The following is a 14780-nucleotide window of genomic DNA, read 5'->3' as shown; positions in this document are numbered from 1 at the left end:
GTATGCTCTTGGAGTATAACTTGTATTGCCGGGCTCTGGTGGGTTCAAAAAGCATCATTCACCCGTGACGTGGGCGCCAACCAAGTCTCCGTCCATGTCCCTCGTCGCTGTGGACAGTTTCCCTTCCGACATGCTGCGTGCTAGAAACTTATGAACTTTGTGCATCACTTCTCCAAACGCCAGGCCCTCTGCCCTCTTTTCCCTCCCCTCAACGCCTCGGAACCGACCTGGCCCTTCAAGCGAATCCCCGTTTGATCCGGTCGCGGTCCTTATCGTTTAGGAACATGGTTGAAGCCGATGCCGAGACAGCAAGCATGGGCGACGATGCTGCTGCTGTTTGCAAAGGGCGTCCGCACCGTCCTCACAAGTCGTCGCCAAAGCCGCCGTTGGCCGCGTACCGCAGCTGAAAGTCGCGCAGGTCGGCCCAGTGCCGCAGCTCCTCGTCCTCGTCCTCGACCGTCATCATCTGGCTCGGGTCGGCCGCCCGGCCCGAGCCCGCCGCGGAGCCCGACTTGTCGAGCTTGGCCAGCACCTCGATGAGCTGCGACAGCGCCTCCTCGGCCTTGACGGCAAAGGGGCCCTTGCGCTCCGGCGCGTCGTTGAGCAGCGTCAGCGCCACCTGCCGGATCTTGTTGATGAGGGACCCGCCGTTGGGCTCGAGGTTGCGCTGCGAGACGGACCCGAGAATCGTCAGCAGGTTCTGCACCAGCAGCTCGCGCTCCGCGCACATGAGGTCGAGGATGTCCTTATCGTCGACGTCCTGCAGCGCCTTGATCTCCTCGAGCTGCGCCTCCACCTCGTCGCCGCCGCCCTGCTGCTGCTGCTGCTGCTGCAGCTCGCTCAGGTGGACGTCGCGCAGGGTGAAGAAGAGGTCGACAAAGTAGGAGCGCGTGGCCAGCTGCGACACAAAGATGTTGGCCTTTTGCATCTCGTACTGCAGCTGCCGCCGTTGCAGGGGTTGCGCCTTGATGACGCTGCGCAGGTCGTGCGGCGGCTGCGCCTGGGGCCACACGGGCGGCACGTACTGCAGGCCCGCCTCGTCGAGGCCCGCCAGCGAGTTGGCGTCGTCGCCAAGGTTGCCCAGCTGCAGTTCCGGCGGCAGGTTGTCGACGATGCTCTTGGCAGCCACGAGGCCGTCTCGCAGAAGTAGCCGCTGGTCGGGCCAGGGCAGGGTGCTCATGCCGTAGGCCAGCTCGAGGCTGACTACGCCGTTCATGGTCGTGTAGATGTCGATGGCGAAGCGGAAGCCCGTCAGCAGCGTCACGCTGCCCTCGGCCTGGTGGATGATTTCGTTGGCCAGCACGCAGATGTCGTCAACGTTCTCCGGGTACGCCGGATACGGGAGGTTGGGCGTCGATGGCGCAATGACGAGATCGGTGGGCGTGTGCGATGCGCCAAGTTGCGAAAAGGACCTGAAGGCGTCAAGAGACGCAGCTTGTCAGCACGACGTTCGAGCTCGCAACAGGGGCCATGGAGCACTCGCCTGACACCCAGCAAGAGGCACCAAAACAGGCGCTTGCCGATCTGATCCTTGACGTGATTAAAGGGCAGCGGGTCGGCCGAGTACGGGTCGTTGCCAAAGGTGGGCAGATCGCCTGGATGCTTGGGCCGGGCGAAGCCTAGTTCCCGGATCAGAGTCAGCGTCTCGGCCATGAAGTGTCGCGAGGCGTTCCACTGGTCGCAGTAGCCGCAGGCGAGGCCGAGAAAGTAGCTGGTGGCGGCGTCGTCGAGCGTCTTGGGCTGCTTGAGGACCCACTTGCTGCCGCGGGTAAGCAGGGCAATGTCGCGGCAGCGGTCGGCCATGACGACGGGCTTGGGGAAGAGGTGCGCGCCGTGCTGCGACTTGAGATGCTCACGGGCGCTGCGGGGGAAGGAGGCGACGAGGGCGGCAATCATGCTGGCGAGCAGGCCGAGAAAGTCAGGCCGGGAGCGATCCTCGCGGTTGGCAAACGATTGGCGAAAGGTGGGTTCATGAGGAAAGGGGGCGAGCGGGTGCAGGTAGGTGAAGAAGTCGTCGACGAGGAGCTCGAGGACGGGCAGCGGCGCAATAGCCTCGGCGTCGAGCAGACCGTCGGACGAGATGTTGATGAGCGTCTTGGCCGCGTTGTGCGGCGACGGGGAGGCGGGCAGCGCGCCGGTGGCGGCCGAGGCAACGGCAGCGGCAGCAGCAGCGGCAGCGGCGGCCCCGAAGTCGACGCGAGCTCTCTTGGCGGCCTTGGCGGCCTCGGCATGCTTATTGGGGGGGCCGCGTCGCTTCGTCTCACGCTCGTAGGTGCAGTCGACGCCCAGCTCGCGGCACGGGCGACAGGGAACGTCGGTATCATCGCACTTAACCTTACGCATACTGCACATGTCGCAGGCACGTCGCAGGCGCGTTAGCTTGGGGTTGATGGTCGGGTCGCGCATGACGCCGCCGGGGCCGGGCATCAGGTGCTGGGGATGCTGGTGGTGCGGTTGGAGCTGCTGCTGCTGCTGCTGCTGGTGAGGAGGAGAGGCAGGGAGAGGATGGGGAGCAGGAGGAGGCGTCGAGCCCGTCATCTGGTGGGCCGCCGCCGCCGCAGCAGCAGCAGCAGCGTCTTCGTCAATGGCGGGCTGGACGACGACCTCGGCAGCGGCGGCGGCGGCATTTTGAAGAGCCTGGGGGTTCTGGATGGCCTGGGCGGCATCGCTGGCGGCCTGGAGAATCTCGAGGCCGTTGCTGGCGTAGGCGTGGACGGTCGCGTGCTGGGACGGCGAGGGTGGAGGAGGCGGCGAGGGCGTCATTGTCCGTCTTGCCTGGACCTGGAGCCCGGTTGGCAGATTGTCGGCGGATGTCCGGGTGTTTGCCTTGAGCGTTGAAGCGAGGTGAGGCCGACGGGCGCCGGGTGGAGGAGACGAGGCAAAAACTCGGAAAAAGGTGGTGAGAAACGGGTGGAGCTGGTGCAGGGGTCGTAGTGGACGGACAGGGACAACTTGAAGCCGAGGCATCCGCGGTCACGTGCGGAGCCATGAGGTCTGCCATGGGACTTGGAGCCGCCAACGTGCGGCACTGAAGCTCTTGTGTGGCATTCGAGGCCGACACTGTGTGCGTGCTGACCAGCAGCTGGTGAGCTTTGATGCCTGGATCGACCGCTTTCCTATTGGCCACATCTCTATCTCGCACGTTGCACGAATGGACCTGGGCGGCTCCCATCCTTGTTGGGGTTCACCACCTGTTGGTTGAGCCGTCATGACGACACACGGCAAAGCAGCGGTTCCAAGGCAGCACGCACACCTGGCTCCCCTGGACAGATAGGACGGATTTCCCGCCTGCGTTGCAGTGTCGGAGCACGCGGCCGAATGGGCCACGTGCGATTGCGCGTGGTGGCGGTTTGCCGTTGGGCTATTGCCTCCTCCCGGAGGTTGCGGCCTTTCCCATCTCCCTCCCTCTCTGGGCCCCCCTTCTCTGGGCCCTCCCTCTCTGGGCCCTCCCTCTCTGGGACCGTGCCGACGGCGAATCACGACGGCAACCAGCAGCTAGGCAGAGCGGTTGGACGAGGAGTGATATGAGAGGTGATACCCAAGGCCCTACTGCCGGCACAGGGCACCCGAATTCTCCTCCAGTCGGTCGGTGGTGTCCGGGGCATCTGGTCCGGGCTTAGGGGCAGCGGACATGCGCCCGGGAAGGGAGCAGGTTTTGGTGCTTGTAGGGATTTGTGATGGATGAGAAAGGAGCTACTAGTATATAAGGATGCCGTGTCCATGTGTGTTTTCCTGTTTTCCAGGGCAATGTTCTTGCTCCCATCGATTTCGAGCTTATCCTCGACGCGCAAGACCGATACCTGGAGTGAAGCCCAGTACCGTTTGGCTCCTCTCGACCAACTGGCGTCGAGCCTGACAGCCAGCCATGGCGGACACTAACAGCAACGGCAAGCCGCTGGACGAGAGTGCGGCTCCAGCGACCGTGCAGAGCAGCCCCTGCCGGGAGCTCCAGCAGCGGCGGCGGCCCCTGTTTGCACGCTGCCGCATTGCCAATGACGACGGCACGGACCCAAGTGGCGGAAGCGCGAGCAGCGGCAGCAGCGGTTTTTGCAGCGCAAGCAGCACCAGCAGCGCCGCTCACGCTGACGGCGACCTCGGCAGCGCCACGCTCCAGGCAGCCCAGGCCTCCGCTGCCCCTCCAGGCCCCCCCGCTACAGTGCCGGGCCACCGCCAGTGGGACGATGATGTCAAGCCCCTAGGCCTAGTAACTCAGCCGGGCGGCCAACAGCAGCTGCTGCTGCAGCCCTGGCCCCTCCACGGCAGCTTCTACTACAGCACAGTCACCCCGGGCATCCACCCCTCCACCTACGTCGACCCTTTCCCCTCGTCGTCGCTCGCCTCGACCCCCGCCGTCTTTGCCGCCGCCGCCGCCTCCTCCTCCTCCTCCTCGAGCTCGGCCTCCTCCTCGGCCTCCCGCCATCTCGCCTGCCCCTCTCCTCTGTCATCTCCAGCCGCCGCCCACGGAGACGGCAGCAGCTACTTCTCGCTGCCCCGACGCCCCGGCCCGGACCTCCCCTGCCTAATCCATCGCGACCCTCTCCTGCGCAACGCCTCCTCGTCGTCGTCCCTCTCCCCCTCTTCTTCTGCCCCCCTCTCCTCCTCTTCTTCCACTTCTCTCTCTTCGCCCCTCCCTTTCTCTCACAACCGCAGCTGCCATCTCTGCCACTCTCGTCCCAAGCTACCCAGCACAAGAAGAGTCATGGCGCGCCGCGAGTCCCTGTCAGCGCTGCGCGCCGCAAACCCAGACCTGGCCCTCAGCGGCAACATCATCTCGGCCACCTTCGATCTTCCCCACGCCCTCACGTACCGCAAGGATGGCGACTGGGTAACCCATCCCCCCTCCTCACCCGCAAACAAGCTCCAATGCTGACGCCAGCCTCGCAGGAATTGAGGCCCCGTCGCGGCCAGTCGGCCCTCTTCGACTCCTTCTCTTACCTCTCCTCGGATGCCACCTCGTGGAGCCACACCGTCGTCGCCTGGACCGGCGAAATCGACTCGCCTCACGACCGCACCGCCTCGCCGCAGCCCAACGGGGTCCGCCCCTCCACCACCGTCGGCCTTGCCTCCCTCAATGCCCTCTCGGCCCCCGTCCCCGTCGAGGTCGACGCCAACGCCCACCCCCCCCTGCCCACGCCCCCGGCCTCGGACGGTCTCTTCATCCCCCGCGACGACCAGGCCCGCCTCGAGCACCGCCTCGCCCACAGCGACACGATCCGCACCGTCCCCGTCTGGCTCGCCGACGACGCCGACGCCGACGCCGGCGTCACCCTGCACGACCAGACGCGTTGGCGCCGCTATGCCCAGCACGACCTCTGCACCCTCTTCCACTACAAGCAGCACGAGCCCTCGGACGGCCGCCGAGAGCGCCTTTACTGGGCCGACTACTACCGCATGAACCAGATGTTTGCCAACAAAATCATCGACGCTTACAAGCCCGGCGACATCGTCATCGTCCACGACTACTTCCTCATGCTGCTGCCCAGCATGCTGCGCCAGCGCGTCCCCAACATGTACATATCCTTCTTCCTCCACTGCCCCTTCCCCAGCAGCGAGTTTGTCCGCTGCCTTCCCCGCCGCAAGGAGATTCTCGAGGGCGTCCTCGGCGCAAACCTCGTCGGCTTCCAGTCGTACAGCTACTCGCGCCACTTCCTCAGCTGCTGCACGCGCATCCTCGGCTTCCCCTCGGACCCGCTCGGCATCGACGCCTACGGCTCCCGCGTCCACGTCGGCGTCTTCCCCATTGGCATCGACGCTGCCAAGGTTGAGGCCTTTGCTTGGGCTGACTCGATCACGGAAAAGTACGACGCCCTCAAGAAGCTGTACGCTGGCAAGAAGATCATTGTCGGCCGTGACCGCCTCGACAGCGTCCGCGGCGTTGCTCAGAAGCTGCAGGCCTTTGAGCGCTTCCTTGAAATGTATCCCGAGTGGCGCGAGCGTGTCGTGCTCATCCAGGTCACCTCGCCCACCACGTCGGCAGAGGCCGACCGCGACGACCCGGAGAACAGGGTCGGCAGCCGCGTCAATGAGCTCGTCATGAAAATCAACGGCCAGTACGGCAGCCTCGGCTTCTCGCCCGTCCAGCACTACCCGCAGTACCTGAGCCAGGACGAGTACTTTGCCCTCCTGCGCGCCGCCGACATTGGCCTCATCACGTCGGTCCGCGATGGCATGAACACGACGAGCCTCGAGTACGTCATCTGCCAGAAGGAGGGCCATGGGCCCCTCATCCTCTCCGAGTTTAGCGGCACGGCCGGCAGCCTGGGCGACGCCATGCACATCAACCCCTGGGACCTGGGCGGCGTGGCGAACAAGATCAACGCCGCGCTGACGCTGACGCCGGAGCAGCGCGCCGCCACGCAGCAGAGCCTCTACCAGCACGTCACCAAGCACAATGTGCAGTCGTGGATCGGCAAGTTCATCCGCAAGGTCCACAGCGTCCTGGGCGACGCCGGGGCCGCGCACACGACGCCCCTGCTCGACCGCGCCGTCTTGCTGTCGCAGTACCGCTCGGCCGCCAAGCGCCTCTTCATGTTCGACTACGACGGCACGCTGACGCCTATTGTGCGCGAGCCTAGCGCCGCCATTCCCTCGAACCGCATCATCCACTGCCTCTGGCAGCTCGCCGCCGACCCCAGGAACTGGGTCTGGATCATCTCGGGCCGGGACCAGGAGTTTCTCAACCAGCACCTTGGCCACATCCGGCAACTCGGCTTGTCGGCCGAGCACGGGAGCTTCATGCGGTACCCGGGGACGGAGGAATGGGTGAACCTGGCCGACAAGTTTGACATGAGCTGGCAGGCCGAGGTCATGGAGGTGTTTGAGAAGTACACGGACAGGGTTTCGGGTGAGTTTTTTTTTTGGCTCGTGCTGCAATTCTCTGGGCGACGCGAGGCAGGCACGTTGGAGCCGGCTGTTGAGCAGAGCAGGGCGACGTGTGAGCGGTTTGGTTGACGGTGAATGTTTGCAGGCACATTTATCGAACGGAAGCGATGTGCGCTCACGTGGCACTACCGGCTCGCGGACCCGGAGCAGGGCCTGCACATGTCGCGCGAGTGCCACGAGGAGCTCGAGGCCGGTGTGGCACGCAAGTGGGACGTCGAGGTGATGCCGGGCAAGGCCAACATCGAGGTGCGGCCGAGGTTTATCAACAAGGGCGAGATTGCCAAGCGTCTCGTTGCGACGTACCACAACCCGCGGGCACAGCCGACGACCGACGACGCGAACCCGGGCCGGGTCGAGTTTGCGCTGTGCATGGGCGACGACTTTACCGACGAGGACATGTTTCGCAGCCTCAACGGGGCGTCGGGGTCGGTGCTCAACGCCGACCACGTCTTCACGGTGACGGTGGGGGCGAGCACCAAGGTGACGCTGGCCAAGTGGCACCTGCTGGAGCCCGAGGACGTGGTTGAGTGCGTGGCGCTGCTGGCGGGCGCCGAAGGGGCCGCGGGGCCGGAGAGGATGGGCGAGGTGAACCTGGGCGCGCTGAGCCTCGTCGAGGGGCACATTCCCACGGAGGAGATGTGAGAGGAACGAAGTATGATGGGACGTGTCTGGGGCAAAGCAAGGAGGAATAGTGTCAAGGAAGAAGAGTTAGGTGGATGAAAACAGTTCGTAATAGACCAGGGTTGGGGGCATGGTTAGTTCCTGGGGGGTGCGGCATAGACTGGCGAGGCGTGGTAGCATGCAGTACCTGGCGCAGACGAGGTCTGATGAGCAGGGCATGGCCAGGGCAGTCGATATGCCCGCGGCTCGTCGTCTCCTGTTTTCTTGGAGCCTCGCGGCTCAGTAGAAACCCGCATAGAGGGATTGGGTAGATATAGGTCCATTATGAGTGTGTCTATGACAATGGCGGTGATGGACAGGCGGGCGACGAAGACTGGTGGAGAGAGCATCATGAGCTGTAAGCTACGGTGACATGGCCGGCCCTGTAGGGAGAGGCCAACGAGGGGGTGTCTCCGACCACAGGCCACATGGATGCGCATTTGCAGACATGTCCACTTACATCAGCTCCCTCCCTGGCAGAGACAACAGTCAGGCCGATGTTCGGCAATTGCGCGGCGAGCCGAGTGGGGGCTCGGGGCCGACGTCATTTGCCGGCCCGCGCTAGACGCACCGACCCCGGCCTGTCCGGCGTTCCGGAGTAGGCCGTCGGTGGGGGCGGAACCGGGCACGACGTCATCAACAGCTGGGTCGCACACTCCAGCCAAGGGCCAAGACTGTATGCTGCCGCATCGCGGTACTGTATAGCAGAGCGGCCCCGGGGTCGGCCCCTGACCACCTCTTCCGAGGACGGCAAGGCGCAGGCGGATTTGCAACTGCCGACTTGTCCCATACGCCATGACGAAAGGCCGGACCCGGGCACCGTCTGACGGACTGGCCGTTTGCGGTGGTTTATATTCTCCAGGCTCGCCAGGTAACCTGCTGTGGCCGACGACTTTGGCCGACCTTCGACGCTGGTCTTACACCATTTCGCTGCTTCGCCGTGCCGCGATTGATCGAGACCGTGTCTGGCCTGCAACTGAACCCTCCCTTGTCCGTCTGAACCCGAGCACGCCCGTGTGCGCCCGCCGACACCATGGGGAGCGGCTTCATGACGATCCGCTTCGACGAGCACGACCCGTCGTCGGACAAGCGCCGGCCGGAGAATGTGCGCGCGTCGCTCGCCGGCCTCGACTACTCGCCCCTGCCGCGCCTGACGGGCCACTCGCTGGCCGTGGCCATGCTCGTCTCCATGGGCGGCCTGATGTAAGTGCTTGGCCCGGTCTCGGCGGCTCCGTTGCCCCGCGCTCACCGCGTCCCTGGCAGCTTCGGCTACGACACGGGCCAAATCTCGGGGTTCCTGGAAATGGACGACTTCAAGCAGAGGTTCGGCGAGACCAACGCCCAGGGCGAAAAGTTCTTTGGCAACGTCCGCTCCGGCCTCATCGTCGCGCTGCTGTCCATCGGCACCCTCATCGGCGCGCTCGTCGGCGCCCCCATGGCCGACCGCTTCGGCCGGCGCGCGTCCATCTCGCTGTGGGCGCTCGTCGTCAGCGTCGGCTTCGTCGTGCAAATCGCCGCCGACCGCGCCTGGTACCAGGTCATGATCGGGCGCTTCATCGCGGGGCTCGGCGTCGGCGGGCTCAGCCTGCTCGTGCCCATGTACCAGGCCGAGACGGCGCCGCCGTGGATCCGCGGCGCCATGGTGTGCGCCTACCAGCTCTTCATCACCTTGGGCATCTTCCTGGCCGCCTGCTTCAACCTGGGCACCGTCACCCACCACGGCGACAGCTCGGCCAGCTGGCGCATCGTCATCGGGCTCGGCTGGCTGTGGACGCTGGCCCTCGGGCTCGGCATCCTGGCCTTTCCCGAGACGCCGCGCTTCGACTATCGCCGCGGCCGCACCCAGCGCGCCGCCGAGACGCTGTGCAAGGTCTACGGCGCCGCGTCGACCAACCACTGGGCCGTCCACACGCAGCTCGAGGAGATTGAGAGCAAGCTGCGCGCCGAGGACAAGGTCGTGGCCGGCCCCGTCGCCGAGTTCGTCGGCATGCTGCGCGCCCCGAGGATGGCCTACCGGCTGGCCCTCGGCATCCTCCTCCAGATGGCGCAGCAGCTGACGGGCGCCAACTACTTCTTCTACTACGGCACCACCATCTTCCGCTCGGTGCAGATCGATAGCTTCATCACGCAAATCATCCTCAACACCATCAACTTCCTCACCACCTTCATCGGCCTGTACCTCGTCGAGCACTACGGCCGCCGCAAGTCCCTCATCGCCGGCTCGCTGTGGATGTTTGTCTGCCTGCTCATCTTCGCCTCGGTCGGCCACTACCAGCTCGACCTCGAGCACCCGGAGCGCACGCAGACGCCGGGCATCGTCCTCATCGTCTTCGCCTGCCTCTTCATCCTCGGCTACGCCGCCACCTGGGGCCCCATGGTGTGGACCATCCAGGCCGAGCTCTTCCCTTCGCGCTATCGCGCCAAAGGCATGGCCCTGGGCACCGCCAGCAACTGGACGTGGAACTTTTGCATCGGCTTCTTCACCCCCTTTATCTTCTCCGCCATCGACTTCAGCTACGGCTACGTCTTTGCCGGCTGCAACTTCGCCGCCGCCGTGCTCGTCTACTTTTGCGTCCTCGAGAGCCGCAACCGCACCCTCGAGGAGATTGACACCATGTACCTCGAGCACGTCGTCCCCTGGAAGAGCGCAAAGTGGGAGCCGCCCTCGGCCGAGGAGATGTCCCGCATCCGCAAGCGCGCCGGCATGGACCTCGAGGCCGAGGCCGCGGCGGCGGATGCGGCGAGGGGCGTGGCCGAGGAGCCGAAACCGGGTCCGGCGGACAGCAGCGACGAGACGCCCAGGCACGTGGCGGCCGAGGGCCAGCAGGCGGGGAGTGGGCGGGCGGGGGAGAAGAATGCGAGTCCTGCCGAGGAGCTGACGCACCGGGAGCATGCGTAAGGCCGTCTCCCATTGGGGGTTGGGCAGGCACGCCGTGTATATTAGCTGTATTTGTTTCTGTATCTGTTCCTGTATTTGTAGATCAACAGGGGCGAGGCATGGACCCCCTTTTGTATAAGTAAGGACGACGATGCTAATAACGGCCGAGACCACAGTCTTAGGTGTGTATACATAGGGGAAGCGTCGTCGTTGAGTTTATATTTACTACTTGCCCAGTACTTAATCTCTTTGACCAGTAGCCACTCTCCCCGCCGCTTTCTTACCCGCCGTCGTTGCTATGAACTGCCCGGCCGGCGGCCTGATGGAACTACTCGACCGGCTGTTCGGCTCGACCAGCTGCTTGGTTGACTACTTGCTGCCCCAGCCTGCCGTGCCGTTGGCTTAATGGACATTTGGCCTTGGGCACATGGTAATACTCCTGGTAGTTCACGCTCTCAAAGTATCGGCTTCGCAAGAAGCACAACAACTGTTGCTCGCCTCCCGCCCGGCTACGTGCCTGTTGCATGTACGACCTCGACGCAGCTTGGAGTAGGGCGGAAACGCGTTTTCCTTCCGTCCTCGCTTGGATTTCTGGCTTCGGCGACTAATCGACATGTGTGGCCTGTCCGCCAGTGCGGGCCGCTCTTCAAACCTCGTCGTCACCGAATGCCGACCAATGAGACTCCGGTATCAGGCGCCCGGAAGGCTTCTCAGGGTGACAGTGCATGACTAGGTCGCAGCAAGTGTCTGGGCAAACGACCCATATTGGCGTCTTGGCCTGCTGATGCTGCCACCGAGCCGGCAGCAGCGGTAAGAAAAGCGGCGGACGGCGAGAACGGGCAATGCTGCGAGAGATGGAAAGAATGAGGGTGAGTTCGGCCCATCGCGACTTGGTATGCATTCGACAGATGCTTGCCCTGCGGTGTGCTTGGGCGCCCAACCCGCTTCGCTCATCGTGCAGGCGTGTCGTCAACCTAATCCTACTCCGCACGTACGGCCAAGCTCGGCTCGGACCAGCAATGCGAGCACTTTGCTGGAGCGCAGGAATCAGTATGCATGTAAGTTACAGAGTAGGGAAAGTTGGGCGTATCAAAAAGCAAGAAAGGGGGCGACAGGGCCGCCCTTGTCTGAGTTCGTGTTCAAGGTTGATGGCGCGAGCGGTGCTTCGGATCGGGTCCCTGTATTGGTTTATATCTACTTCGTAGAAACCGTTCTTCTTCCATCAACATATTTACTTGACTCTGGGTATACGACTAGGGCACGGCCGGCAGAACCAAGACACCAGGGATCCCGCCATCTTGCCCTTGCCCTGAAATGACTCAATTTGTCCCATTGTCACACATTATCAAGCGTCAACGGCCATCCTTCGCCAGTACCGCTTAGCAGTGTACATATGACAGGGCCGTTGAGCATTGCCACGCAAGCTGCTGCCGAACACACGTGCATACGACGCTGCGAGGGCGGCGAGCTATTTGTGATGACATTCCAGCCATGCCTGACGGACCACCTGCATGCCAGCGGCAGCTTACGCCGCGCGAGGGAAAAGATGACTGCGTCGTCTAGCCCCTGGCGATGGTGCTCACTGGGCCGACACGATGCCTGGAAGCCCCTCCGAAGATGCCGTCGCGTGATGTTTGGCAGCGGCGAACCCGACCGTCCCTCGGCCCCATCGGTGCCCTTTCTATTCTGGGAAAGCCCGCGAGTTCGATGGTGATCGAGAGGGGGTATAAGAAGCCGGACAATCCTCGCCACGTCTGGCTTACTACTTGGCTGCGGCCATCCTGCACAACTCGACACTTGCTTGCCTCGACCACAACGATAACGCTTCTTCTCACCGCCAACATGAAGGTCCTCAGCACTCTATTCACCCTCCTCGCCGGATTCGCCCTGGTCCAGGCGGCCGAAGAGGCCCAACACGACAAGCGACAATGCTACATTGACCAGAACGGCGTTCAGCACTGCAACAATGTCCCGGTGAGTGAGCTCCGATTTGGCCTCGTTTGAACGACGTTCTGATAAGTCATGCCACCTTAGCACTGCACCTACCAACCAGACGGTACCTATGTTTGTGTCGGATAAGATGACTGGTTATTGTGGTCTGGCACCATAGTTCTTGAACAGGGGGCAACAATGGTCTCTTTAGTCCAACTCTTTGAGGCTGCTAGCCGGCTACAGCCTATGGATGATGCTATCCTTGGTCCACCTCCTAAATGTCTTTCCATAGTAGTAAAAAATCACCCCAAACAGGCACCACGCAAATGTGAGGGCCATGTTCACCATAAAGGCCTCGATAAACCTGAAACATGACGTTAGACTTGGGAGGGGTTTTGACTGGGAGCCGGGGACAGTTTGGATGGACCTACCCCCTTTCTTCTGTCCAAGGCGTAATAAATCGTCCCATCCCATAACCCCACAGATTCTTATTAACAGTGATGGCAACGAAGAGCGAGCCAGCGACGGGCTTGTAGCTGTCCACGGCGTAGGTGCTGCTAATACTAGGCAAGCCGGCAACTTGGATACCCGCGCATGTATAGCCGAGGATCACAATGACGTGCCACGGCCACTTGCGTTGGTAGCCAATTGCCGTAATGATATGCCCAAAGGCCATGAGCAGGACATACGGAACCATGGCAGGGAGGCGCATCTCCGGCTCGCGAATGCCGTGGTTGCGCCGCGTTGCACGGGCAGAAACCCAGTCGCTGAAAGGCCCTGCCGTGGCAAGGCCGATCAGGGCTCCGACAAGGAGCGAGAAGTTGAGAAAGCCTGTTCCACCGGGTTAGTATCCTGGCATTTATAACCACAAAGTTCCCGAGCATACCAATCGATTGTGAGCTCAGATTATACGGAGGCGCAGAAAATACTTGGGTTTGGGTAAGATTGAGGATCAGAATAAAGCTGCAGCTCCAGCTGACGACGAAGGACGCAAAAAGAACGATCGGAAAGGAGAAGAGCTTCCAGGGAATCCAGAGGTCGCGCATGATTGATCGAAACGGAGACGGGTTTGGTTGATACGGCCACCACTGCTGACGACTCGGCGTACCTTTTCCAAGGCAAGCATCTGGCTCAGAGGTTACGTTTACCTGGCTTCCCTTGGGGCCTATACTCGAACTCCCCTTGTCGCGCAGAATCTCGGTGACCTTTGACGAGGCCTTGGGTCTCGGAAGCTCGCCTGCGAAAGTCTCTACGCGGCTAAACATGGTCTCGGGGAAGCCAAAGACAATCGCGACGAGAGAGCAGCCTGTCATGGCGGCATTAAGCCACCAAAAAGACGGCCATCCGTCGTGATCGGCCATTGCTCCTGCAACGATGGGCGCCACCTGGAACTATTAGCTTACTCAGAGTGCAAATCTCCAAAGGGTGTCAACGTACGATCAATGCTCCGGTGTATAAGACCCAGTACATCGTGTTCCACTTTCCACGGTCATGGAGGAAGAAGATGTCGGCAATGATGCTAGGCTGAATTGTCTCTCCGGGACCTGCTCCGATGCCGCTCAAACTGTGTCGTTCAGTAGGTGACGGGGTATTGGGCATGTGGCTGCACTGCGCGTCTTACATGGCGGCTCCCATGAAGCTATCGTACGTAGTTGCCTTGGCTCGCCAAATATGGGAAGCCAAGCACACCACTTGGGAAGCAATCAGAACAGGACGTCGGCCGAAAGAGGTGGATATTGGAACCCTGTGCAGTGCCACGTCAGCGAGTTCAGCTCTCACGTCGATGTATGTACGCGGTCGGCCCACCAGAGGAAGTTGCTGAAGCCAAGAACTAGAATGGTAACTCCGGTGAACTGAATGACATCGGCCAAAGACCTGTTGTAGTCTTTCATAAGGTATCCAAACATCGGACCGAGGGCCAAGGGCGCAAATCCTTGAGTGAAGCTCATGGTAGACACGGCCGTGAGAGCAGAAAGCTTCCACGCCACAGTCCAGTTGAGGGGGTCATGAGGATCATCCGAGGGCTGGGGTACAAGGAATCGATGGGGACTGTCGTCGCTGTTCACAGCGTGATGGCTGCCAAGGTCCGCCATGACCTCGGTGCCCGGAATGATTTCAACGTCCAGCTCATTCTGGATCTGCTCTAGCTCCTGCGAACGAAGACTGTCAGAGACGTAGACGAAGAATCTTGATTACTAGGTCGTTCTAACATACCTCTCGGCGAGATTCGGTCTGCATTTTGAACAGTACCGGGCAGGGAATGGCTTATAGGGCATGTATTGCAGCTGAGGCAGCCAGATGAGTGCGTGGTAGAGTCTGGTGAGGAGATTAAGATGGACGACGGGGACAAGCGTTTGATGTCGCCTTGCTTCAGCCTTATCAGGGAAGCGGAGTTCCAAAGCCAGGTTGGATATCGAGGTGCGTGGGT

General features: G+C 62.3%; 5 protein-coding genes across 5 annotated transcripts; 3 read left to right on the top strand and 2 right to left on the bottom strand.

Annotated features, from left to right (window-relative positions):
- Window positions 1–361: 361 nt before the first annotated feature.
- Window positions 362–2763, bottom strand: HRG_08403 (fungal zn(2)-Cys(6) binuclear cluster domain-containing protein; the record flags this gene model as incomplete). Its single annotated transcript, XM_044866874.1, has 2 exons — window positions 362–1412; window positions 1484–2763. The coding sequence occupies 2 exons, from the start codon at window positions 2761–2763 to the stop codon at window positions 362–364; spliced, it is 2331 nt and encodes a 776-aa protein (XP_044717761.1).
- A 1102-nt stretch (window positions 2764–3865) lies between these two features.
- HRG_08402 (glycosyltransferase family 20 domain-containing protein) lies at window positions 3866–7524 on the top strand (the record flags this gene model as incomplete). Its single annotated transcript, XM_044866873.1, has 3 exons — window positions 3866–4825; window positions 4885–6844; window positions 6968–7524. The coding sequence occupies 3 exons, from the start codon at window positions 3866–3868 to the stop codon at window positions 7522–7524; spliced, it is 3477 nt and encodes a 1158-aa protein (XP_044717760.1).
- A 1051-nt stretch (window positions 7525–8575) lies between these two features.
- HRG_08401 (sugar transporter domain-containing protein) lies at window positions 8576–10441 on the top strand (the record flags this gene model as incomplete). The annotated part of the gene is made up of 2 exons (XM_044866872.1): window positions 8576–8745; window positions 8806–10441. The coding sequence occupies 2 exons, from the start codon at window positions 8576–8578 to the stop codon at window positions 10439–10441; spliced, it is 1806 nt and encodes a 601-aa protein (XP_044717759.1).
- A 1821-nt stretch (window positions 10442–12262) lies between these two features.
- On the top strand, window positions 12263–12424 carry HRG_08400 (uncharacterized protein; the record flags this gene model as incomplete). Its single annotated transcript, XM_044866871.1, has 1 exon — window positions 12263–12424. The coding sequence occupies one exon, from the start codon at window positions 12263–12265 to the stop codon at window positions 12422–12424; it is 162 nt and encodes a 53-aa protein (XP_044717758.1).
- A 165-nt stretch (window positions 12425–12589) lies between these two features.
- On the bottom strand, window positions 12590–14590 carry HRG_08399 (major facilitator superfamily domain-containing protein; the record flags this gene model as incomplete). The annotated part of the gene is made up of 8 exons (XM_044866870.1): window positions 12590–12716; window positions 12784–13183; window positions 13239–13478; window positions 13524–13737; window positions 13790–13916; window positions 13974–14096; window positions 14159–14502; window positions 14567–14590. The coding sequence occupies 8 exons, from the start codon at window positions 14588–14590 to the stop codon at window positions 12590–12592; spliced, it is 1599 nt and encodes a 532-aa protein (XP_044717757.1).
- Window positions 14591–14780: the final 190 nt, after the last annotated feature.

The sequence above is a fragment of the Hirsutella rhossiliensis genome (genome assembly GCF_020360975.1).
Source record: "Hirsutella rhossiliensis strain HR02 chromosome Unknown scaffold00010, whole genome shotgun sequence".
Lineage (NCBI taxonomy): Eukaryota > Fungi > Ascomycota > Sordariomycetes > Hypocreales > Ophiocordycipitaceae > Hirsutella > Hirsutella rhossiliensis.
Note: the sequence above shows the minus strand (reverse complement) of the source record. Positions and strands in the feature narration are given on the sequence as shown.